Genomic DNA, 19729 nt, shown 5'->3' with positions numbered 1-19729 from the left:
ACACACCAAACATAAACCAACATTTTACCCAAACATGTTAACAACACAACACACCGAACATAAACCAACATGTTAACAACACAACACACCAAACATAAACCAACATGTTACCCAAACATGCTAACAACACACCAAACATAAACCAACATGTTACCCAAACATGCTAACAACACACCAAAAATAAACCAACATGTTACCCAAACATGCTAACAACACAACACACCAAACATAAACCAACGCGTTACCCAAACATGCTAACAACACAACACACCACACCAAACATCAACCAACACGTTACCCAAACATGCTAACAACACAACACAACACACCAAACATAAACCAACGCGTTACCCAAACATGCTAACAACACAACACAACACACCAAACATAAACCAACACGTTACCCAAACATGCTAACAACACAACACAACACACCAAACATAAACCAACACGTTACCCAAACATGCTAACAACACAACACAACACACCAAACATAAACCAACGCGTTACCCAAACATGCTAACAACACAACACAACACACCAAACATAAACCAACGCGTTACCCAAACATGCTAACAACACAACACAACACACCAAACATAAACCAACGCGTTACCCAAACATGTTAACAACACAACACAACACACCAAACATAAACCAACACGTTACCCAAACATGCTAACAACACAACACAACACACCAAACATAAACCAACGCGTTACCCAAACATGCTAACAACACAACACAACACACCAAACATAAACCAACGCGTTACCCAAACATGCTAACAACACAACACAACACACCAAACATAAACCAACACGTTACCTAAACATGCTAACAACACAACACAACACACCAAACATAAACCAACACGTTACCCAAACATGCTAACAACACAACACAACACACCAAACATAAACCAACACGTTACCTAAACATGCTAACAACACAACACAACACACCAAACATAAACCAACACGTTACCTAAACATGCTAACAACACAACACAACACACCAAACATAAACCAACACGTTACCCAAACATGCTAACAACACAACACAACACACCAAACATAAACCAACGCGTTACCTAAACATGCTAACAACACAACACAACACACCAAACATAAACCAACACGTTACCCAAACATGCTAACAACACAACACAACACACCAAACATAAACCAACACGTTACCTAAACATGCTAACAACACAACACAACACACCAAACATAAACCAACACGTTACCCAAACATGCTAACAACACAACACAACACACCAAACATAAACCAACGCGTTACCCAAACATGCTAACAACACAACACAACACACCAAACATAAACCAACACGTTACCTAAACATGCTAACAACACAACACAACACACCAAACATAAACCAACGCGTTACCCAAACATGCTAACAACACAACACAACACACCAAACATAAACCAACGCGTTACCCAAACATGCTAACAACACAACACAACACACCAAACATAAACCAACACGTTACCTAAACATGCTAACAACACAACACAACACACCAAACATAAACCAACACGTTACCCAAACATGCTAACAACACAACACAACACACCAAACATAAACCAACACGTTACCTAAACATGCTAACAACACAACACAACACACCAAACATAAACCAACACGTTACCTAAACATGCTAACAACACAACACAACACACCAAACATAAACCAACACGTTACCCAAACATGCTAACAACACAACACAACACACCAAACATAAACCAACACGTTACCCAAACATGCTAACAACACAACACAACACACCAAACATAAACCAACACGTTACCTAAACATGCTAACAACACAACACAACACACCAAACATAAACCAACACGTTACCCAAACATGCTAACAACACAACACAACACACCAAACATAAACCAACGCGTTACCTAAACATGCTAACAACACAACACAACACACCAAACATAAACCAACGCGTTACCCAAACATGCTAACAACACAACACAACACACCAAACATAAACCAACGCGTTACCTAAACATGCTAACAACACAACACAACACACCAAACATAAACCAACACGTTACCCAAACATGCTAACAACACAACACAACACACCAAACATAAACCAACACGTTACCTAAACATGCTAACAACACAACACACCACACCAAACATAAACCAACGCGTTACCCAAACATGCTAACAACACAACACAACACACCAAACATAAACCAACACGTTTAATTAACAAACAGGTGAACTACATCAAACATACTCCAACACGCTAACTACACACCAATGCATCAACACGCTAACTACACACCAATGCATCAACACGCTAACTACACACCAATTACCCAAACACGCTAACTACACACCAATGCATCAACACGCTAACTACACACCAATGCATCAACACTTGTGTGTGTTCCAGACCCTGAGGAATGAGACGGTCCCCGGGCCAGAGAACTGCACCTCCCCAGCCCTCTGTTGGTGTTCCCAGGACCTCTGCTACACTCTGCATAACATCTCAGAGACCTACAACATACAGACATGTACGTACACAGTCAACAAACAGGAAACACTGTTCCCATGACAACTACCGTCTGTCTCCAATGACCCTATACCCTGACTAGGGCCAATGGGGCTCTGGTCTAAAGTGGTGCACTATATAGGGAATAGGGTGCCATTTGGAATGCTGCCATGTGTCATCTGTCCACCTTTCACACAGAGTCTTCAAATACTGTAGATACTTTTATCACCATTTATATTCTGTATCTGTGTGTGTATGTCTCTGTGTGTCTCTGTGTCTCTGTGTCTCTGTGTGTCTCTGTGTGTCTGTGTGTGTGTGTGTGTGTGTGTGTGTGTGTGTGTGTGTGTGTGTGTGTGTGTGTGTGTGTGTGTGTGTGTGTGTGTGTGTGTGTGTGTGTGTGTGTGTGTGTGTGTGTGTTGTCCCTCCTCAGCTAATGTGTGTTGTCCCTCCCCAGGTAATGTGTGTTGTCCCTCCCCAGGTATCTCCCTCCCCAGGTAATATGTGTTGTCCCTCCCCAGGTAATGTGTGTTGTCCCTCCCCAGGTAATGTGTGTTGTCCCTCCCCAGGTAATGTGTGTCGTCCCTCCCCAGGTAATGTGTGTCGTCCCTCCCCAGGTAATGTGTGTTGTCCCTCCCCAGGTAATCATATCTTTGTGAACGTGGACCTGTCTGACCTGGCGATAGGCCTGATCCTGCTGGCTCTGTCTCTGCTGGTGCTGTGTTCCTGTCTCATCCTCATCGTCAAGCTGCTCAACTCCATGCTGAAGGGACAGGTGGCCGTGGTCATCAAGAAGGTGCTCAACACAGGTGAGACAGAGCGGGAGGAGGAAGAGGAGCGAGGAAGAGGAGAGAGGACGAGGGCAATGGTGGTGATGGTGATGATGATGATGATGGTGATTATGGTGAGGATAATGATGGTGAGGATGATGATGGTGAGGATGATGATGGTGATGATGATGATGATGGTGGTGATGATGGTGGTGATGATGGTGGTGATGGTGATGATGATGATGATGGTGGTGGTGATGATGATGATGATGATGGTGATGATGGTGATGATGATGATGGTGGTGATGATGATGGTGGTGATGATGGTGATGATGGTGATGATGATGATGATGATGTTGAGGATGATGATGATGATGATGATGATGATGATGATAGTGATGATGATGATGGTGATGATGATGGTGATGTAATGGCGATGCTGATGGTGGTGATGATGATGGTGGTGATGATGGTGATGCTGATGATGGCGATGATGATGGTGGTGATGAGGGTACTATGAGGGCTGTGGCGGTCATGACATTTTCTCAGCCGTTAATTGACAAGGGAATTGCCTACCGCTAATTAACATAATTAACATAATTAACCTAATTAACATAAACACCTTTAGCATCTCCCAGCCTGGGTTTATAACAACACTTATTTAACTCCACTCGGGAACCAACAAGCTCTCACCGTCTCACCGCAGGATTAACCGTTCATCCACGTTCTCCAAACATCACATTTCTTATGTTTTTGTTGTTTTTGTTGCTCCTGTTGCTCTGTATGTTCCATTTCTCAAAAATCTCAAATTTTAAAGTTAAGGGTTAAGGTTAGGCATTCATTCTGAATGGTTATGGTAAGGGTTAGGGTAAGGGTTAAGGTTAGGCATTCATTCTGAATGGTTATGGTAAGGGTTAGGGTAAGGGTTAAGGTTAGGCATTCATTCTGAATGGTAATGGTAAAGGTTAAGGTTAGGCATTCGTTCTGAATGGTTATGGTAAGGGTTAGGGTTAGGGTTAAGGTTAGGCATTCATTCTGAATGGTTATGGTAAGGGTTAAGGTTAAGGTTAGGCATTCATTCTGAATGGTTATGGTAAGGGTTAAGGTTAAGGTTAGGGTTATGGTTAGGCATTCATTCTGAATGGTTAGGGTAAGGGTTAAGGTTTGGCATTCATTCTGAATGGTTAAGGTAAGGGTTAAGGTTAAGGTTAGGCATTCACTCTGAATGGTTATGGTAAGGGTTAAGGTTAAGGTTAGGCATTCATTCTGAATGGTTATGGTAAGGGTTAAGGTTAAGGTTAGGGTTATGGTTAGGCATTCATTCTGAATGGTTATGGTAAGGGTTAAGGTTAGGCATTCATTCTGAATGGTTATGGTAAGGGTTAAGGTTAGGGTTAAGGTTAGGCATTAATTCTGAATGGTTATGGTAAGGGTTAAGGTTTGGCATTAATTCTGAATGGTTAGGGTAAGGGTTAAGGTTTGGCATTCATTCTGAATGGTTAAGGTAAGGGTTAAGGTTAAGGTTAGGCATTCATTCTGAATGGTTATGGTAAGGGTTAAGGTTAGGCATTCATTCTGAATGGTTATGGTAAGGGTTAAGGTTAGGCATTCATTCTGAATGGTTATGGTAAGGGTTAGGGTAAGGGTTAAGGTTAGGCATTCATTCTGAATGGTTATGGTAAGGGTTAAGGTTAAGGTTAGGCATTCATTCTGAATGGTTATGGTAAGGGTTAAGGTTAAGGTTAGGGTTATGGTTAGGCATTCATTCTGAATGGTTATGGTAAGGGTTAAGGTTAAGGTTAGGGTTATGGTTAGGCATTCATTCTGAATGGTTATGGTAAGGGTTAAGGTTAAGGTTAGGGTTATGGTTAGCCATTCATTCTGAATGGTTATGGTAAGGGTTAAGGTTAGGCATTCATTCTGAATGGTTATGGTAAGGGTTAAGGTTAGGCATTCATTCTGAATGGTTATGGTAAGGGTTAAGGTTAAGGTTAGGGTTATGGTTAGCCATTCATTCTGAATGGTTATGGTAAGGGTTAAGGTTAGGCATTCATTCTGAATGGTTATGGTAAGGGTTAAGGTTAAGGTTAGGGTTATGGTTAGGCATTCATTCTGAATGGTTATGGTAAGGGTTAAGGTTAAGGTTAGGGTTATGGTTAGCCATTCATTCTGAATGGTTATGGTAAGGGTTAAGGTTAGGCATTCATTCTGAATGGTTATGGTAAGGGTTAAGGTTAGGCATTCATTCTGAATGGTTATGGTAAGGGTTAAGGTTAAGGTTAGGGTTATGGTTAGCCATTCATTCTGAATGGTTATGGTAAGGGTTAAGGTTAGGCATTCATTCTGAATGGTTATGGTAAGGGTTAAGGTTAGGCATTAATTCTGAATGGTTATGGTAAGGGTTAAGGTTAAGGTTAGGGTTATGGTTAGGCATTCATTCTGAATGGTTATGGTAAGGGTTAAGGTTAAGGTTAGGGTTATGGTTAGGCATTCATTCTGAATGGTTATGGTAAGGGTTAAGGTTAGGCATTCATTCTGAATGGTTATGGTAAGGGTTAAGGTTAAGGTTAGGGTTATGGTTAGGCATTCATTCTGAATGGTTATGGTAAGGGTTAAGGTTAGGCATTCATTCTGAATGGTTATGGTAAGGGTTAAGGTTAGACATTCATTCTGAATGGTTATGGTAAGGGTTATGGTAAGGGTTAAGGTTAGGCATTCATTCTGAATGGTTATGGTAAGGGTTAAGGTTTGGCATTCATTCTGAATGGTTATGGTAAGGGTTAAGGTTAAGGTTAGGGTTATGGTTAGGCATTCATTCTGAATGGTTATGGTAAGGGTTAAGGTTAAGGTTAGGGTTATGGTTAGGCATTCATTCTGAATGGTTATGGTAAGGGTTAAGGTTAAGGTTAGGGTTATGGTTAGCCATTCATTCTGAATGGTTATGGTAAGGGTTAAGGTTAGGCATTCATTCTGAATGGTTATGGTAAGGGTTAAGGTTAGGCATTCATTCTGAATGGTTATGGTAAGGGTTAAGGTTAAGGTTAGGGTTATGGTTAGCCATTCATTCTGAATGGTTATGGTAAGGGTTAAGGTTAGGCATTCATTCTGAATGGTTATGGTAAGGGTTAAGGTTAGGCATTAATTCTGAATGGTTATGGTAAGGGTTAAGGTTAAGGTTAGGGTTATGGTTAGGCATTCATTCTGAATGGTTATGGTAAGGGTTAAGGTTAAGGTTAGGGTTATGGTTAGGCATTCATTCTGAATGGTTATGGTAAGGGTTAAGGTTAGGCATTCATTCTGAATGGTTATGGTAAGGGTTAAGGTTAAGGTTAGGGTTATGGTTAGGCATTCATTCTGAATGGTTATGGTAAGGGTTAAGGTTAGGCATTCATTCTGAATGGTTATGGTAAGGGTTAAGGTTAGGGTTAAGGTTAGGCATTAATTCTGAATGGTTATGGTAAGGGTTAAGGTTTGGCATTAATTCTGAATGGTTAGGGTAAGGGTTAAGGTTTGGCATTCATTCTGAATGGTTAAGGTAAGGGTTAAGGTTAAGGTTAGGCATTCATTCTGAATGGTTATGGTAAGGGTTAAGGTTAGGCATTCATTCTGAATGGTTATGGTAAGGGTTAAGGTTAGGCATTCATTCTGAATGGTTATGGTAAGGGTTAGGGTAAGGGTTAAGGTTAGGCATTCATTCTGAATGGTTATGGTAAGGGTTAAGGTTAAGGTTAGGCATTCATTCTGAATGGTTATGGTAAGGGTTAAGGTTAAGGTTAGGGTTATGGTTAGGCATTCATTCTGAATGGTTATGGTAAGGGTTAAGGTTAAGGTTAGGGTTATGGTTAGGCATTCATTCTGAATGGTTATGGTAAGGGTTAAGGTTAAGGTTAGGGTTATGGTTAGCCATTCATTCTGAATGGTTATGGTAAGGGTTAAGGTTAGGCATTCATTCTGAATGGTTATGGTAAGGGTTAAGGTTAGGCATTCATTCTGAATGGTTATGGTAAGGGTTAAGGTTAAGGTTAGGGTTATGGTTAGCCATTCATTCTGAATGGTTATGGTAAGGGTTAAGGTTAGGCATTCATTCTGAATGGTTATGGTAAGGGTTAAGGTTAGGCATTAATTCTGAATGGTTATGGTAAGGGTTAAGGTTAAGGTTAGGGTTATGGTTAGGCATTCATTCTGAATGGTTATGGTAAGGGTTAAGGTTAAGGTTAGGGTTATGGTTAGGCATTCATTCTGAATGGTTATGGTAAGGGTTAAGGTTAGGCATTCATTCTGAATGGTTATGGTAAGGGTTAAGGTTAAGGTTAGGGTTATGGTTAGGCATTCATTCTGAATGGTTATGGTAAGGGTTAAGGTTAGGCATTCATTCTGAATGGTTATGGTAAGGGTTAAGGTTAGACATTCATTCTGAATGGTTATGGTAAGGGTTATGGTAAGGGTTAAGGTTAGGCATTCATTCTGAATGGTTATGGTAAGGGTTAAGGTTTGGCATTCATTCTGAATGGTTATGGTAAGGGTTAAGGTTAAGGTTAGGGTTATGGTTAGGCATTCATTCTGAATGGTTATGGTAAGGGTTAAGGTTTGGCATTCATTCTGAATGGTTAAGGTAAGGGTTAAGGTTAAGGTTAGGCATTCATTCTGAATGGTTATGGTAAGGGTTAAGGTTAAGGTTAGGGTTATGGTTAGGCATTCATTCTGAATGGTTATGGTAAGGGTTAAGGTTAGGCATTCATTCTGAATCGTTATGGTAAGGGTTAAGGTTAGGCATTCATTCTGAATGGTTATGGTAAGGGTTATGGTAAGGGTTAAGGTTAGGCATTCATTCTGAATGGTTATGGTAAGGGTTAAGGTTAGGCATTCATTCTGAATGGTTATGGTAAGGGTTAGGGTAAGGGTTAAGGTTAGGCATTCATTCTGAATGGTTATGGTAAGGATTAAGGTTAGGCATTCATTCTGAATGGTTATGGTAAGGGTTAGGGTAAGGGTTAAGGTTAGGCATTCATTCTGAATGGTTATGGTAAGGGTTAAGGTTAGGGTAAGGGTTAAGGTTAGGCATTCATTCTGAATGGTTATGTTAAGGGTTAGGGTAAGGGTTAAGGTTTGGCATTCATTCTGAATGGTTATGGTAAGGGTTAAGGTTAAGGTTAGGCATTCATTCTGAATGGTTATGGTAAGGGTTAAGGTTAAGGTTAGGGTTATGGTTAGGCATTCATTCTGAATGGTTATGATAAGGGTTAAGGTTAAGGTTAGGGTTATGGTTAGGCATTCATTCTGAATGGTTATGGTAAGGGTTAAGGTTAAGGTTAGGGTTATGGTTAGGCATTCATTCTGAATGGTTATGGTAAGGGTTAAGGTTAGGCATTCATTCTGAATGGTTATGGTAAGGGTTAAGGTTAGGCATTCATTCTGAATGGTTATGGTAAGGGTTAAGGTTAAGGTTAGGGTTATGGTTAGGCATTCATTCTGAATGGTTATGGTAAGGGTTAAGGTTAGGCATTCATTCTGAATGGTTAGGGTAAGGGTTAAGGTTTGGCATTCATTCTGAATGGTTAAGGTAAGGGTTAAGGTTAAGGTTAGGCATTCATTCTGAATGGTTATGGTAAGGGTTAAGGCTTAAGGTTAGGGTTATGGTTAGGCATTCATTCTGAATGGTTATGGTAAGGGTTAAGGTTAGGCATTAATTCTGAATGGTTATGGTAAGGGTTAGGGTTAGGCATTCATTCGGAATGGTTATGGTAAGGGTTATGGTAAGGGTTAAGGTTAGGCATTCATTCTGAATGGTTGTGGTAATGGTTAAGGTTAGGCATTAACTCTGATGGGTTAAGGTTAAGGTTAGGGTTATGGTTAGGCATTCATTCTGAATGGTTATGGTAAGGGTTAAGGTTAAGGTTAGGGTTATGGTTAGGCATTCATTCTGAATGGTTATGGTAAGGGTTAAGGTTAGGCATTCATTCTGAATGGTTATGGTAAGGGTTAAGGTTAGGCATTCATTCTGAATGGTTATGGTAAGGGTTAAGGTTAAGGTTAGGGTTATGGTTAGGCATTAATTCTGAATGGTTATGGTAAGGGTTAAGGTTAGGCATTAATTCTGAATTGTTATGGTAAGGGTTAAGGTTAGGCATTCATTCTGAATGGTTATGGTAAGGGTTAAGGTTAGGCATTCATTCGGAATGGTTATGGTAAGGGTTATGGTAAGGGTTAAGGTTAGGCATTCATTCTGAATGGTTATGGTAAGGGTTAAGGCTTAAGGTTAGGGTTATGGTTAGGCATTCATTCTGAATGGTTATGGTAAGGGTTAAGGTTAAGGTTAGGGTTATGGTTAGGCATTCATTCTGAATGGTTGTGGTAATGGTTAAGGTTAGGCATTCATTCTGAATGGTTATGGTAAGGGTTAAGGTTAGGCATTCATTCTGAATGGTTATGGTAAGGGTTAAGGTTAGGCATTCATTCTGAATGGTTATGGTAAGGGTTAAGGTTAGGCATTCATTCTGAATGGTTATGGTAAGGGTTAAGGTTAAGGTTAAGATTTGGGATAAATAAAAAATCCAGAGTGCTATAACCCTCCACCATCCCTGTCCACAAGACCCAACCTTCTGATCCAGAGTGCTATAACCCTCCACCATCCCTGTCCACAAGACCCAACCTTCTGATCCAGAGTGCTATAACCCTCCACCATCCCTGTCCACAACACCCAACCTTCTGATCCAGAGTGCTGTAACCCTCCACCATCCCTGTCCACAAGACCCAACCTTCTGATCCAGAGTGCTATAACCCTCCACCATCCCTGTCCACAAGACCCAACCTTCTGATCCAGAGTGCTGTAACCCTCCACCATCCCTGTCCACAACACCCAACCTTCTGATCCAGAGTGCTGTAACCCTCCACCATCCCTGTCCACAACACCCAACCTTCTGATCCAGAGTGCTGTAACCCTCCACCATCCCTGTCCACAAGACCCAACCTTCTGATCCAGAGTGCTGTAACCCTCCACCATCCCTGTCCACAAGACCCAACCTTCTGATCCAGAGTGCTGTAACCCTCCACCATCCCTGTCCACAAGACCCAACCTTCTGATCCAGAGTGCTGTAACCCTCCACCATCCCTGTCCACAAGACCCAACCTTCTGATCCAGAGTGCTGTAACCCTCCACCATCCCTGTCCACAAGACCCAACCTTCTGATCCAGAGTGCTGTAACCCTCCACCATCCCTGTCCACAAGACCCAACCTTCTGATCCAGAGTGCTGTAACCCTCCACCATCCCTGTCCACAAGACCCAACCTTCTGATCCAGAGTGCTGTAACCCTCCACCATCCCTGTCCACAAGACCCAACCTTCTGATCCAGAGTGCTGTAACCCTCCACCATCCCTGTCCACAAGACCCAACCTTCTGATCCAGAGTGCTGTAACCCTCCACCATCCCTGTCCACAACACCCAACCTTCTGATCCAGAGTGCTATAACCCTCCACCATCCCTGTCCACAAGACCCTACCTTCTGATCCAGAGTGCTGTAACCCTCCACCATCCCTGTCCACAACACCCAACCTTCTGATCCAGAGTGCTGTAACCCTCCACCATCCCTGTCCACAACACCCAACCTTCTGATCCAGAGTGCTATAACCCTCCACCATCCCTGTCCACAAGACCCTACCTTCTGATCCAGAGTGCTGTAACCCTCCACCATCCCTGTCCACAAGACCCTACCTTCTGATCCAGAGTGCTGTAACCCTCCACCATCCCTGTCCACAACACCCAACCTTCTGATCCAGAGTGCTATAACCCTCCACCATCCCTGTCCACAACACCCAACCTTCTGATCCAGAGTGCTATAACCCTCCACCATCCCTGTCCACAAGACCCAACCTTCTGATCCAGAGTGCTATAACCCTCCACCATCCCTGTCCACAAGACCCAACCTTCTGATCCAGAGTGCTATAACCCTCCACCATCCCTGTCCACAAGACCCAACCTTCTGATCCAGAGTGCTGTAACCCTCCACCATCCCTGTCCACAAGACCCAACCTTCTGATCCAGAGTGCTGTAACCCTCCACCATCCCTGTCCACAAGACCCAACCTTCTGATCCAGAGTGCTGTAACCCTCCACCATCCCTGTCCACAAGACCCAACCTTCTGATCCAGAGTGCTGTAACCCTCCACCATCCCTGTCCACAAGACCCAACCTTCTGATCCAGAGTGCTATAACCCTCCACCATCCCTGTCCACAACACCCAACCTTCTGATCCAGAGTGCTGTAACCCTCCACCATCCCTGTCCACAAGACCCAACCTTCTGATCCAGAGTGCTGTAACCCTCCACCATCCCTGTCCACAAGACCCAACCTTCTGATCCAGAGTGCTGTAACCCTCCACCATCCCTGTCCACAAGACCCAACCTTCTGATCCAGAGTGCTGTAACCCTCCACCATCCCTGTCCACAAGACCCAACCTTCTGATCCAGAGTGCTGTAACCCTCCACCATCCCTGTCCACAACACCCAACCTTCTGATCCAGAGTGCTATAACCCTCCACCATCCCTGTCCACAAGACCCAACCTTCTGATCCAGAGTGCTATAACCCTCCACCATCCCTGTCCACAAGACCCAACCTTCTGATCCAGAGTGCTATAACCCTCCACCATCCCTGTCCACAAGACCCAACCTTCTGATCCAGAGTGCTGTAACCCTCCACCATCCCTGTCCACAAGACCCAACCTTCTGATCCAGAGTGCTGTAACCCTCCACCATCCCTGTCCACAAGACCCAACCTTCTGATCCAGAGTGCTGTAACCCTCCACCATCCCTGTCCACAAGACCCTACCTTCTGATCCAGAGTGCTGTAACCCTCCACCATCCCTGTCCACAAGACCCAACCTTCTGATCCAGAGTGCTATAACCCTCCACCATCCCTGTCCACAAGACCCAACCTTCTGATCCAGAGTGCTATAACCCTCCACCATCCCTGTCCACAAGACCCAACCTTCTGATCCAGAGTGCTGTAACCCTCCACCATCCCTGTCCACAACACCCAACCTTCTGATCCAGAGTGCTGTAACCCTCCACCATCCCTGTCCACAAGACCCAACCTTCTGATCCAGAGTGCTATAACCCTCCACCATCCCTGTCCACAAGACCCAACCTTCTGATCCAGAGTGCTATAACCCTCCACCATCCCTGTCCACAAGACCCAACCTTCTGATCCAGAGTGCTGTAACCCTCCACCATCCCTGTCCACAAGACCCAACCTTCTGATCCAGAGTGCTATAACCCTCCACCATCCCTGTCCACAAGACCCAACCGTCTGATCCAGAGTGCTGTAACCCTCCACCATCCCTGTCCACAACACCCAACCTTCTGATCCAGAGTGCTATAACCCTCCACCATCCCTGTCCACAAGACCCAACCTTCTGATCCAGAGTGCTGTAACCCTCCACCATCCCTGTCCACAAGACCCAACCTTCTGATCCAGAGTGCTGTAACCCTCCACCATCCCTGTCCACAAGACCCAACCTTCTGATCCAGAGTGCTGTAACCCTCCACCATCCCTGTCCACAACACCCAACCTTCTGATCCAGAGTGCTATAACCCTCCACCATCCCTGTCCACAAGACCCAACCTTCTGATCCAGAGTGCTATAACCCTCCACCATCCCTGTCCACAAGACCCAACCTTCTGATCCAGAGTGCTGTAACCCTCCACCATCCCTGTCCACAAGACCCAACCTTCTGATCCAGAGTGCTGTAACCCTCCACCATCCCTGTCCACAAGACCCAACCTTCTGATCCAGAGTGCTGTAACCCTCCACCATCCATGTCCACAACACCCAACCTTCTGATCCAGAGTGCTATAACCCTCCACCATCCCTGTCCACAAGACCCAACCTTCTGATCCAGAGTGCTGTAACCCTCCACCATCCCTGTCCACAAGACCCAACCTTCTGATCCAGAGTGCTGTAACCCTCCACCATCCCTGTCCACAAGACCCAACCTTCTGATCCAGAGTGCTATAACCCTCCACCATCCCTGTCCACAACACCCAACCTTCTGATCCAGAGTGCTGTAACCCTCCACCATCCCTGTCCACAACACCCAACCTTCTGATCCAGAGTGCTATAACCCTCCACCATCCCTGTCCACAAGACCCAACCTTCTGATCCAGAGTGCTATAACCCTCCACCATCCCTGTCCACAAGACCCAACCTTCTGATCCAGAGTGCTATAACCCTCCACCATCCCTGTCCACAACACCCAACCTTCTGATCCAGAGTGCTGTAACCCTCCACCATCCCTGTCCACAAGACCCTAGAAAAAAAACAAAAACAAGTAGCACTCACTGTTGCAACAGTGAAGGCGTCTTCGGGACATGGATAGACGTTCAATTTCGACGTCAATCTTGAACGAACTGTCTGCCGGAAAACATCGATAGTAGCTCATTTTCACTTCTAATGAAACATATTTAATTAAACTGTGGACAGCCCCCACAGTGGACAAAAACAAAAACTTAAGAATGGGAAGCATAGAAATAACGAACATAGACCAGATCTACCGCTCCTTAGACTTGCTTTCAATGAGAATGTGAGATCTATAACACACATTTCTATGTGAATTTGGTCAAGTTGCCCAAAAAGATACATGTTGCAGCTTTAAAAGCATCATACTGTTTCAGTGATAAGGGTTTGATGTGATTTTTTGATTCTATTTGCATTGATGTCAGAGCGGTTAGAGGGACAATAGAGCCCTGAGTACCAGGCCATTAGGACCTGATGGAGGGACAGTAGAGCCCTGAGTACCAGGCCATTAGGACCTGATGGAGGAACAGTAGAGCCCTGAGTACCAGGCCATTAGGACCTGATGGAGGGACAGTAGAGCCCTGAGTACCAGGCCATTAGGACCTGATGGAGGGACAGTAGAGCCCTGAGTACCAGTAGATTAGGACCTGATGGAGGGACAGTAGAGCCCTGAGTACCAGGCCATTAGGACCTGATGGAGGGACAGTAGAGCCCTGAGTACCAGGCCATTAGGACCTGATGGAGGGACAGTAGAGCCCTGAGTACCAGGCCATTAGGACCTGATGGAGGGACAGTAGAGCCCTGAGTACCAGGCCATTAGGACCTGATGGAGGGACAGTAGAGCCCTGAGTACCAGGCCATTAGGACCTGATGGAGGGACAGTAGAGCCCTGAGTACCAGGCCATTAGGACCTGATGGAGGGACAGTAGAGCCCTGAGTACCAGGCCATTAGGACCTGATGGAGGGACAGTAGAGCCCTGAGTACCAGTAGATTAGGACCTGATGGAGGGACAGTAGAGCCCTGAGTACCAGTACATTAGGACCTGATGGAGGGACAGTAGAGCCCTGAGTACCAGGCCATTAGGACCTGATGGAGGGACAGTAGAGCCCTGAGTACCAGGCCATTAGGACCTGATGGAGGGACAGTAGAGCCCTGAGTACCAGGCCATTAGGACCTGATGGAGGGACAGTAGAGCCCTGAGTACCAGGCCATTAGGACCTGATGGAGGGACAGTAGAGCCCTGAGTACCAGGCCATTAGGACCTGATGGAGGGACAGTAGAGCCCTGAGTACCAGGCCATTAGGACCTGATGGAGGGACAGTAGAGCCCTGAGTACCAGGCCATTAGGACCTGATGGAGGGACAGTAGAGCCCTGAGTACCAGGCCATTGGGACCTGTTGGAGGGACAATAGAGCCCTGAGTACCAGGCCATTAGGACCTGATGGAGGGACAGTAGAGCCCTGAGTACCAGGCCATTAGGACCTGATGGAGGGACAGTAGAGCCCTGAGTACCAGGCCATTGGGATCAGATGGAGGGACAGCAGAGCCCTGAGTACCAGGCCATTAGCAAACTGATGGAGGGACAGTAGAGCCCTGAGTACCAGACCATTAGCGAACTGATGATACCTTTCCAATCAATCCTAAAGTAGAGCCACAGAAATAGAATGTACAACACAACGTTGACTTTGACATTGACTGGGAATATCTGTTCTAGTGATTCTATGTCTATGAGTAGATAGCCTAATTGCTCAGAAATTACAGGATAGGTTCCCCCAAATATGTCCGGAAGACATATTTCACTTTGTATTTAACCAGGAAAACCCTCGAGGTTAGAAACCTATTTAGTGAAGGTACCAGGACATACAGTATGCACAGACCGTCATGCTCACAGGGATGTAGAAATGATTATTTGTGTATGTGTGTGTATATGTGTAGATTTCCCGTTCCCCTTCGGCTGGGTGACTGGTTACATCGCCATCCTGGTCGGAGCTGGAATGACCTTCATCGTCCAGAGTAGTTCTGTCTTCACCTCCGCTATCACTCCACTCGTTGGTGAGTCTCCTTTCCCTCCCTCCCTCCCTCCCTCCCTCCCTCCCTCCCTCCCTCCCTCCCTCCCCCTCTCGTCTTCTCTTGTCTTCTCCCCTCCCCTCCCCTCTCTTCCTCCTCTCCTCTCCTCTCTTCCTCCTCTCCTCTCCTCTCCTCTCCTCTCCTCTCCTCTCCTCTCCTCTCCTCCTCTCTTCTTCCTCTCCTCTTCTCTTCTCTTCTTCCTCTCCTCTTCTCTTCTTCCTCTCCTCTTCTCTTCTCTCCTCTTCTCCTCCTCTCTTCCTCCTCTCCTCTCCTCTCCTCTCCTCTCCTCCTCTCTTCTTCCTCTCCTCTTCTCTTCTTCCTCTCCTCTTCTCTTCTCTTCTCTCCTCTTCTCCTCCTCTCCTCCTCCCTTCCTCTCTTCTCTTCTCCCCTCCCCTCCTATTCTCCTCTCTATGGTAAATGTATCTACAGGTTATGTCATGTGTATGTGTATGGTAATAAGTGTTCCCCTCGTGTGTAGGTATTGGTGTGATCAGCATCGAGAGGGCGTACCCTCTGTCGCTAGGGGCCAACATCGGCACGACGACCACGGCTATACTGGCAGCCATGGCAGCACCTGGAGACACACTGGCCAACGCTCTACAGGTCAGACACACACACACACACACACACACACACACACGCACACACGCACACACACACCCTACCCTACCACATAGCAAGGCAGCAACACATAACAACATAGCAAGGCAGCAACACATGACAACATAGCAAGGCAGCAACACATGACAACATAGCAAGGCAGCAACCCATGATCCTAATGGCCTGGTACTCATGGCTCTACAGTCCCTCAATCCATTCCCAGATCAGGGCTCGACACTCATCCCTCCCTCCCTTCCCCAGATCGCTCTGATTCACTTCGTGTTCAACGTGTCTGGTATCATCTTGTGGTATCCAATCCCCTTCACCCGTATCCCCATCCGATTGGCTAAGGCCCTGGGTGACATCACGGCAGAGTATCGCTGGTTCGCCGGCGTCTACATCATTTCCTGCTTCTTTCTCCTGCCCCTCTTCGTCTTCGGCCTATCGATGGCCGGCTGGAAGGTGAGTGATTGGTTGATTGGTGGATGGATGGATGGGTGGAGTGATGGATTGATGGAGGGGTGGTTGGAAGGGTGATTGATTGACTGACTGAGTGATTGATAGTCGATGCGTGAGTGGTTGATTGATTTTTTGTTTAATTTATTTTTACTTAGCCTTTATTTAACAACAGGAAAGTCAGTAGACGGCCAAAAGGCAAAAGGCCCCCTGTGGGGAGGGGGGCTGGGATGAAAAATACAACATAAAACATAAAATATATAGGACAAAACACACATCACGACAAGAGAGACACCACAACACTACACAAAGTGAGACCTAAGACGACGACATAGCAAGGCAGCAACACATGACAACATAGCAAGGCAGCAACACATGACAACACAGCAAGGCAGCAACACATGACAACACAGCAAGGCAGCAACACATGACAACACAGCAAGGCAGCAACACATGACAACATAGCAAGGCAGCAACACGTGACAACATAGCAAGGCAGCAACACATGACAACATAGCAAGGCAGCAACACGTGACAACATAGCAAGGCAGCAACACATGACAACACAGCAAGGCAGCAACACATGACAACATAGCAAGGCAGCAACACATGACAACACAGCAAGGCAGCAACACATGACAACATAGCAAGGCAGCAACACGTGACAACATAGCAAGGCAGCAACACATGACAACATAGCAAGGCAGCAACACGTGACAACATAGCAAGGCAGCAACACATGACAACACAGCAAGGCAGCAACACATGACAACATAGCAAGGCAGCAACACATGACAACATAGCATGGCAGCAACACATGACAACATAGTAAGGCAGCAACACATGACAACATAGCAAGGCAGCAACACATGACAACATAGCAAGGCAGCAACACATGACAACACAGCTAGGTAGCAACACAACATGGAAGCAGCACAAAACATGGTACAAACATTATTGGGCCCAGACAACAGCACAGAGGGAAAGAAGGTAGAGACAACAATACATCACGCAAAGCAGCCACAACTGTCAGTAAGAGTGTCCATGATTGAGTCTTTGAATTAAGAGATTGAGATAAAACCATCCAGTTTGAGTGTTTGTTGCAGCTCGTTCCGGTCGCTAGCTGCAGCGAACTGAAAAGAGGAGCGACCCAGGGACGTGTGTGCTTTGGCAACCTTTAATAGAATGTGACTGGCAGAACGGGTGTTGTATGTGGAGGATGAGGGCTACAGTAGATATTTCAGATAGGGGGAGTGAACGGGTGTTGTATGTGGAGGATGAGGGCCGCAGTAGATATCTCAGATAGGGGGGAGTGAGGCCTAAGAGGGTTTTATAAATAAGCATCAACCAGTGGGTCTTGCGACAGGTATACAGAGATGACCAGTTTACAGAGGAGTATAGAGTGCAGTGATGTGTCCTATAAGGAGCATTGGTGGCAAATCTGATGGCCGAATGGTAAAGAACATCTAGCCGCTCGAGAGCACCCTTACCTGCCGATCTATAAATTACGTCTCCGTAATCTAGCATGGGTAGGATGGTCATCTGAATCAGGGTTAGTTTGGCAGATTAGTTTGGATTGGTCATTTGATTGAAAGGAAGCTTCTCTCCTTGTCAACTCCACTAAGTCCACCTGTAAAACAGTTATTCCTGCCTCTCTGGACCCACTCCTTAGAACCCTGGGACCGCGTGGTCGCCGTGGTAGCAGCCAAATAACCTGTAAAACTGTTCTTCCTGCCTCTCTGGACCCACTCCTTAGAACCCTGGGACCGCGTGGTCGCCGTGGTAGCAGCCAAATAACCTGTAAAACTGTTCTTCCTGCCTCTCTGGGCCCACTCCTTAGAACCCTGGGACCGCGTGGTCGCCGTAGTAGCAGCCAAATAACCTGTAAAACTGTTCTTCCTGCCTCTCTGGGCCCACTCCTTAGAACCCTGGGACCGCGTGGTCGCCGTGGTAGCAGCCAAATAACCTGTAAAACTGTTCTTCCTGCCTCTCTGGACCCACTCCTTAGAACCCTGGGACCGCGTGGTCGCCGTGGTAGCAGCCAAATAACCTGTAAAACTGTTCTTCCTGCCTCTCTGGACCCACTCCTTAGAAACCTGGGACCGCGTGGTCGCCGTGGTAGCAGCCAAATAACCTGTAAAACCGTTCTTCCTGCCTCTCTGGACCCACTCCTTAGAACCCTGGGACCGCGTGGTCGCCGTGGTAGCAGCCAAATAACCTGTAAAACTGTTCTTCTTCTCTCGCCAGGTGCTGGTTGGTGTGGGCGTTCCCATAGTGGCCCTGTTGATCATCATCATTATAGTGAACGTGCTTCAGGCACGGCTACCCAGCTGTCTCCCCGCGGTACTGCACTCCTGGGACTTCCTGCCTCTCTGGACCCACTCCTTAGAACCCTGGGACCGCGTGGTCGCCGTGGTAGCCGCCAAATGCTGCTGCTGCAAGTGTTGCCAGACCGGACCGGAGGAGGAGGAGGAGGAGGAGAAAGGAGGAGGGCATTTCCTGGAGATGTACGACAACCCTGCCATGATGAACAGTGTTGACTGGGGGGAAAAGAGGGAGGACAAAGAGGATGTCTTGAAAGCAACGCAGCTTTGATGCGCCGCGACACTTCGTAACCGCATCGTATAGGCATTATAACCCTGTGATTATGGTCTTATGACTCTTCTATAACATGGTTATAAAGGTGCTATGTAGGGTTACAAAATTCCAATAACTATTCCAAAAATTCCCTGTTGTTTTCCCAGAAATCCTGGTTAGAGGATTCCCAGATTTCCTGGTTATTTCCTCGTAATTCCAGGAATCTTCTAAACAGGATTTCTGGGAGGGGGAAAAAAAACAGGACATTTTGGGGGAAGTTACCGGAATTTTGCAACCCTAGTCCTATGTCATGCTTATGAGATGTTAAACGGTGTTATGTCATATTCCTAGATATCAGTCCGGAGCTACGACCTAGCAGCTCGTAAAAATGGTCGCATATGAACAACATACTAATAATAATAA

General features: G+C 45.9%; 1 protein-coding gene across 1 annotated transcript in view; it reads left to right on the top strand.

Annotated features, from left to right (window-relative positions):
• LOC118936793 (sodium-dependent phosphate transport protein 2B-like) overlaps window positions 1–19497 on the top strand; it is a 39316-nt gene extending 19819 nt beyond the window's left edge. Inside the window, exons 10-15 of the mRNA XM_036934113.1 lie at window positions 2451–2571; window positions 3188–3355; window positions 15542–15658; window positions 16152–16276; window positions 16535–16735; window positions 18977–19497. Of these exons, the coding sequence (XP_036790008.1) occupies window positions 2451–2571; window positions 3188–3355; window positions 15542–15658; window positions 16152–16276; window positions 16535–16735; window positions 18977–19324 (1080 nt within the window). The 3' untranslated portion in view covers window positions 19325–19497. The remainder of the gene's footprint in view (window positions 1–2450; window positions 2572–3187; window positions 3356–15541; window positions 15659–16151; window positions 16277–16534; window positions 16736–18976) is intronic.
• The last annotated feature ends 232 nt before the right edge of the window (window positions 19498–19729 follow it).

This window comes from Oncorhynchus mykiss, chromosome 10 (genome assembly GCF_013265735.2).
Source record: "Oncorhynchus mykiss isolate Arlee chromosome 10, USDA_OmykA_1.1, whole genome shotgun sequence".
Taxonomy (NCBI): Eukaryota; Metazoa; Chordata; class Actinopteri; order Salmoniformes; family Salmonidae; genus Oncorhynchus; species Oncorhynchus mykiss.
Note: the sequence above shows the minus strand (reverse complement) of the source record. Positions and strands in the feature narration are given on the sequence as shown.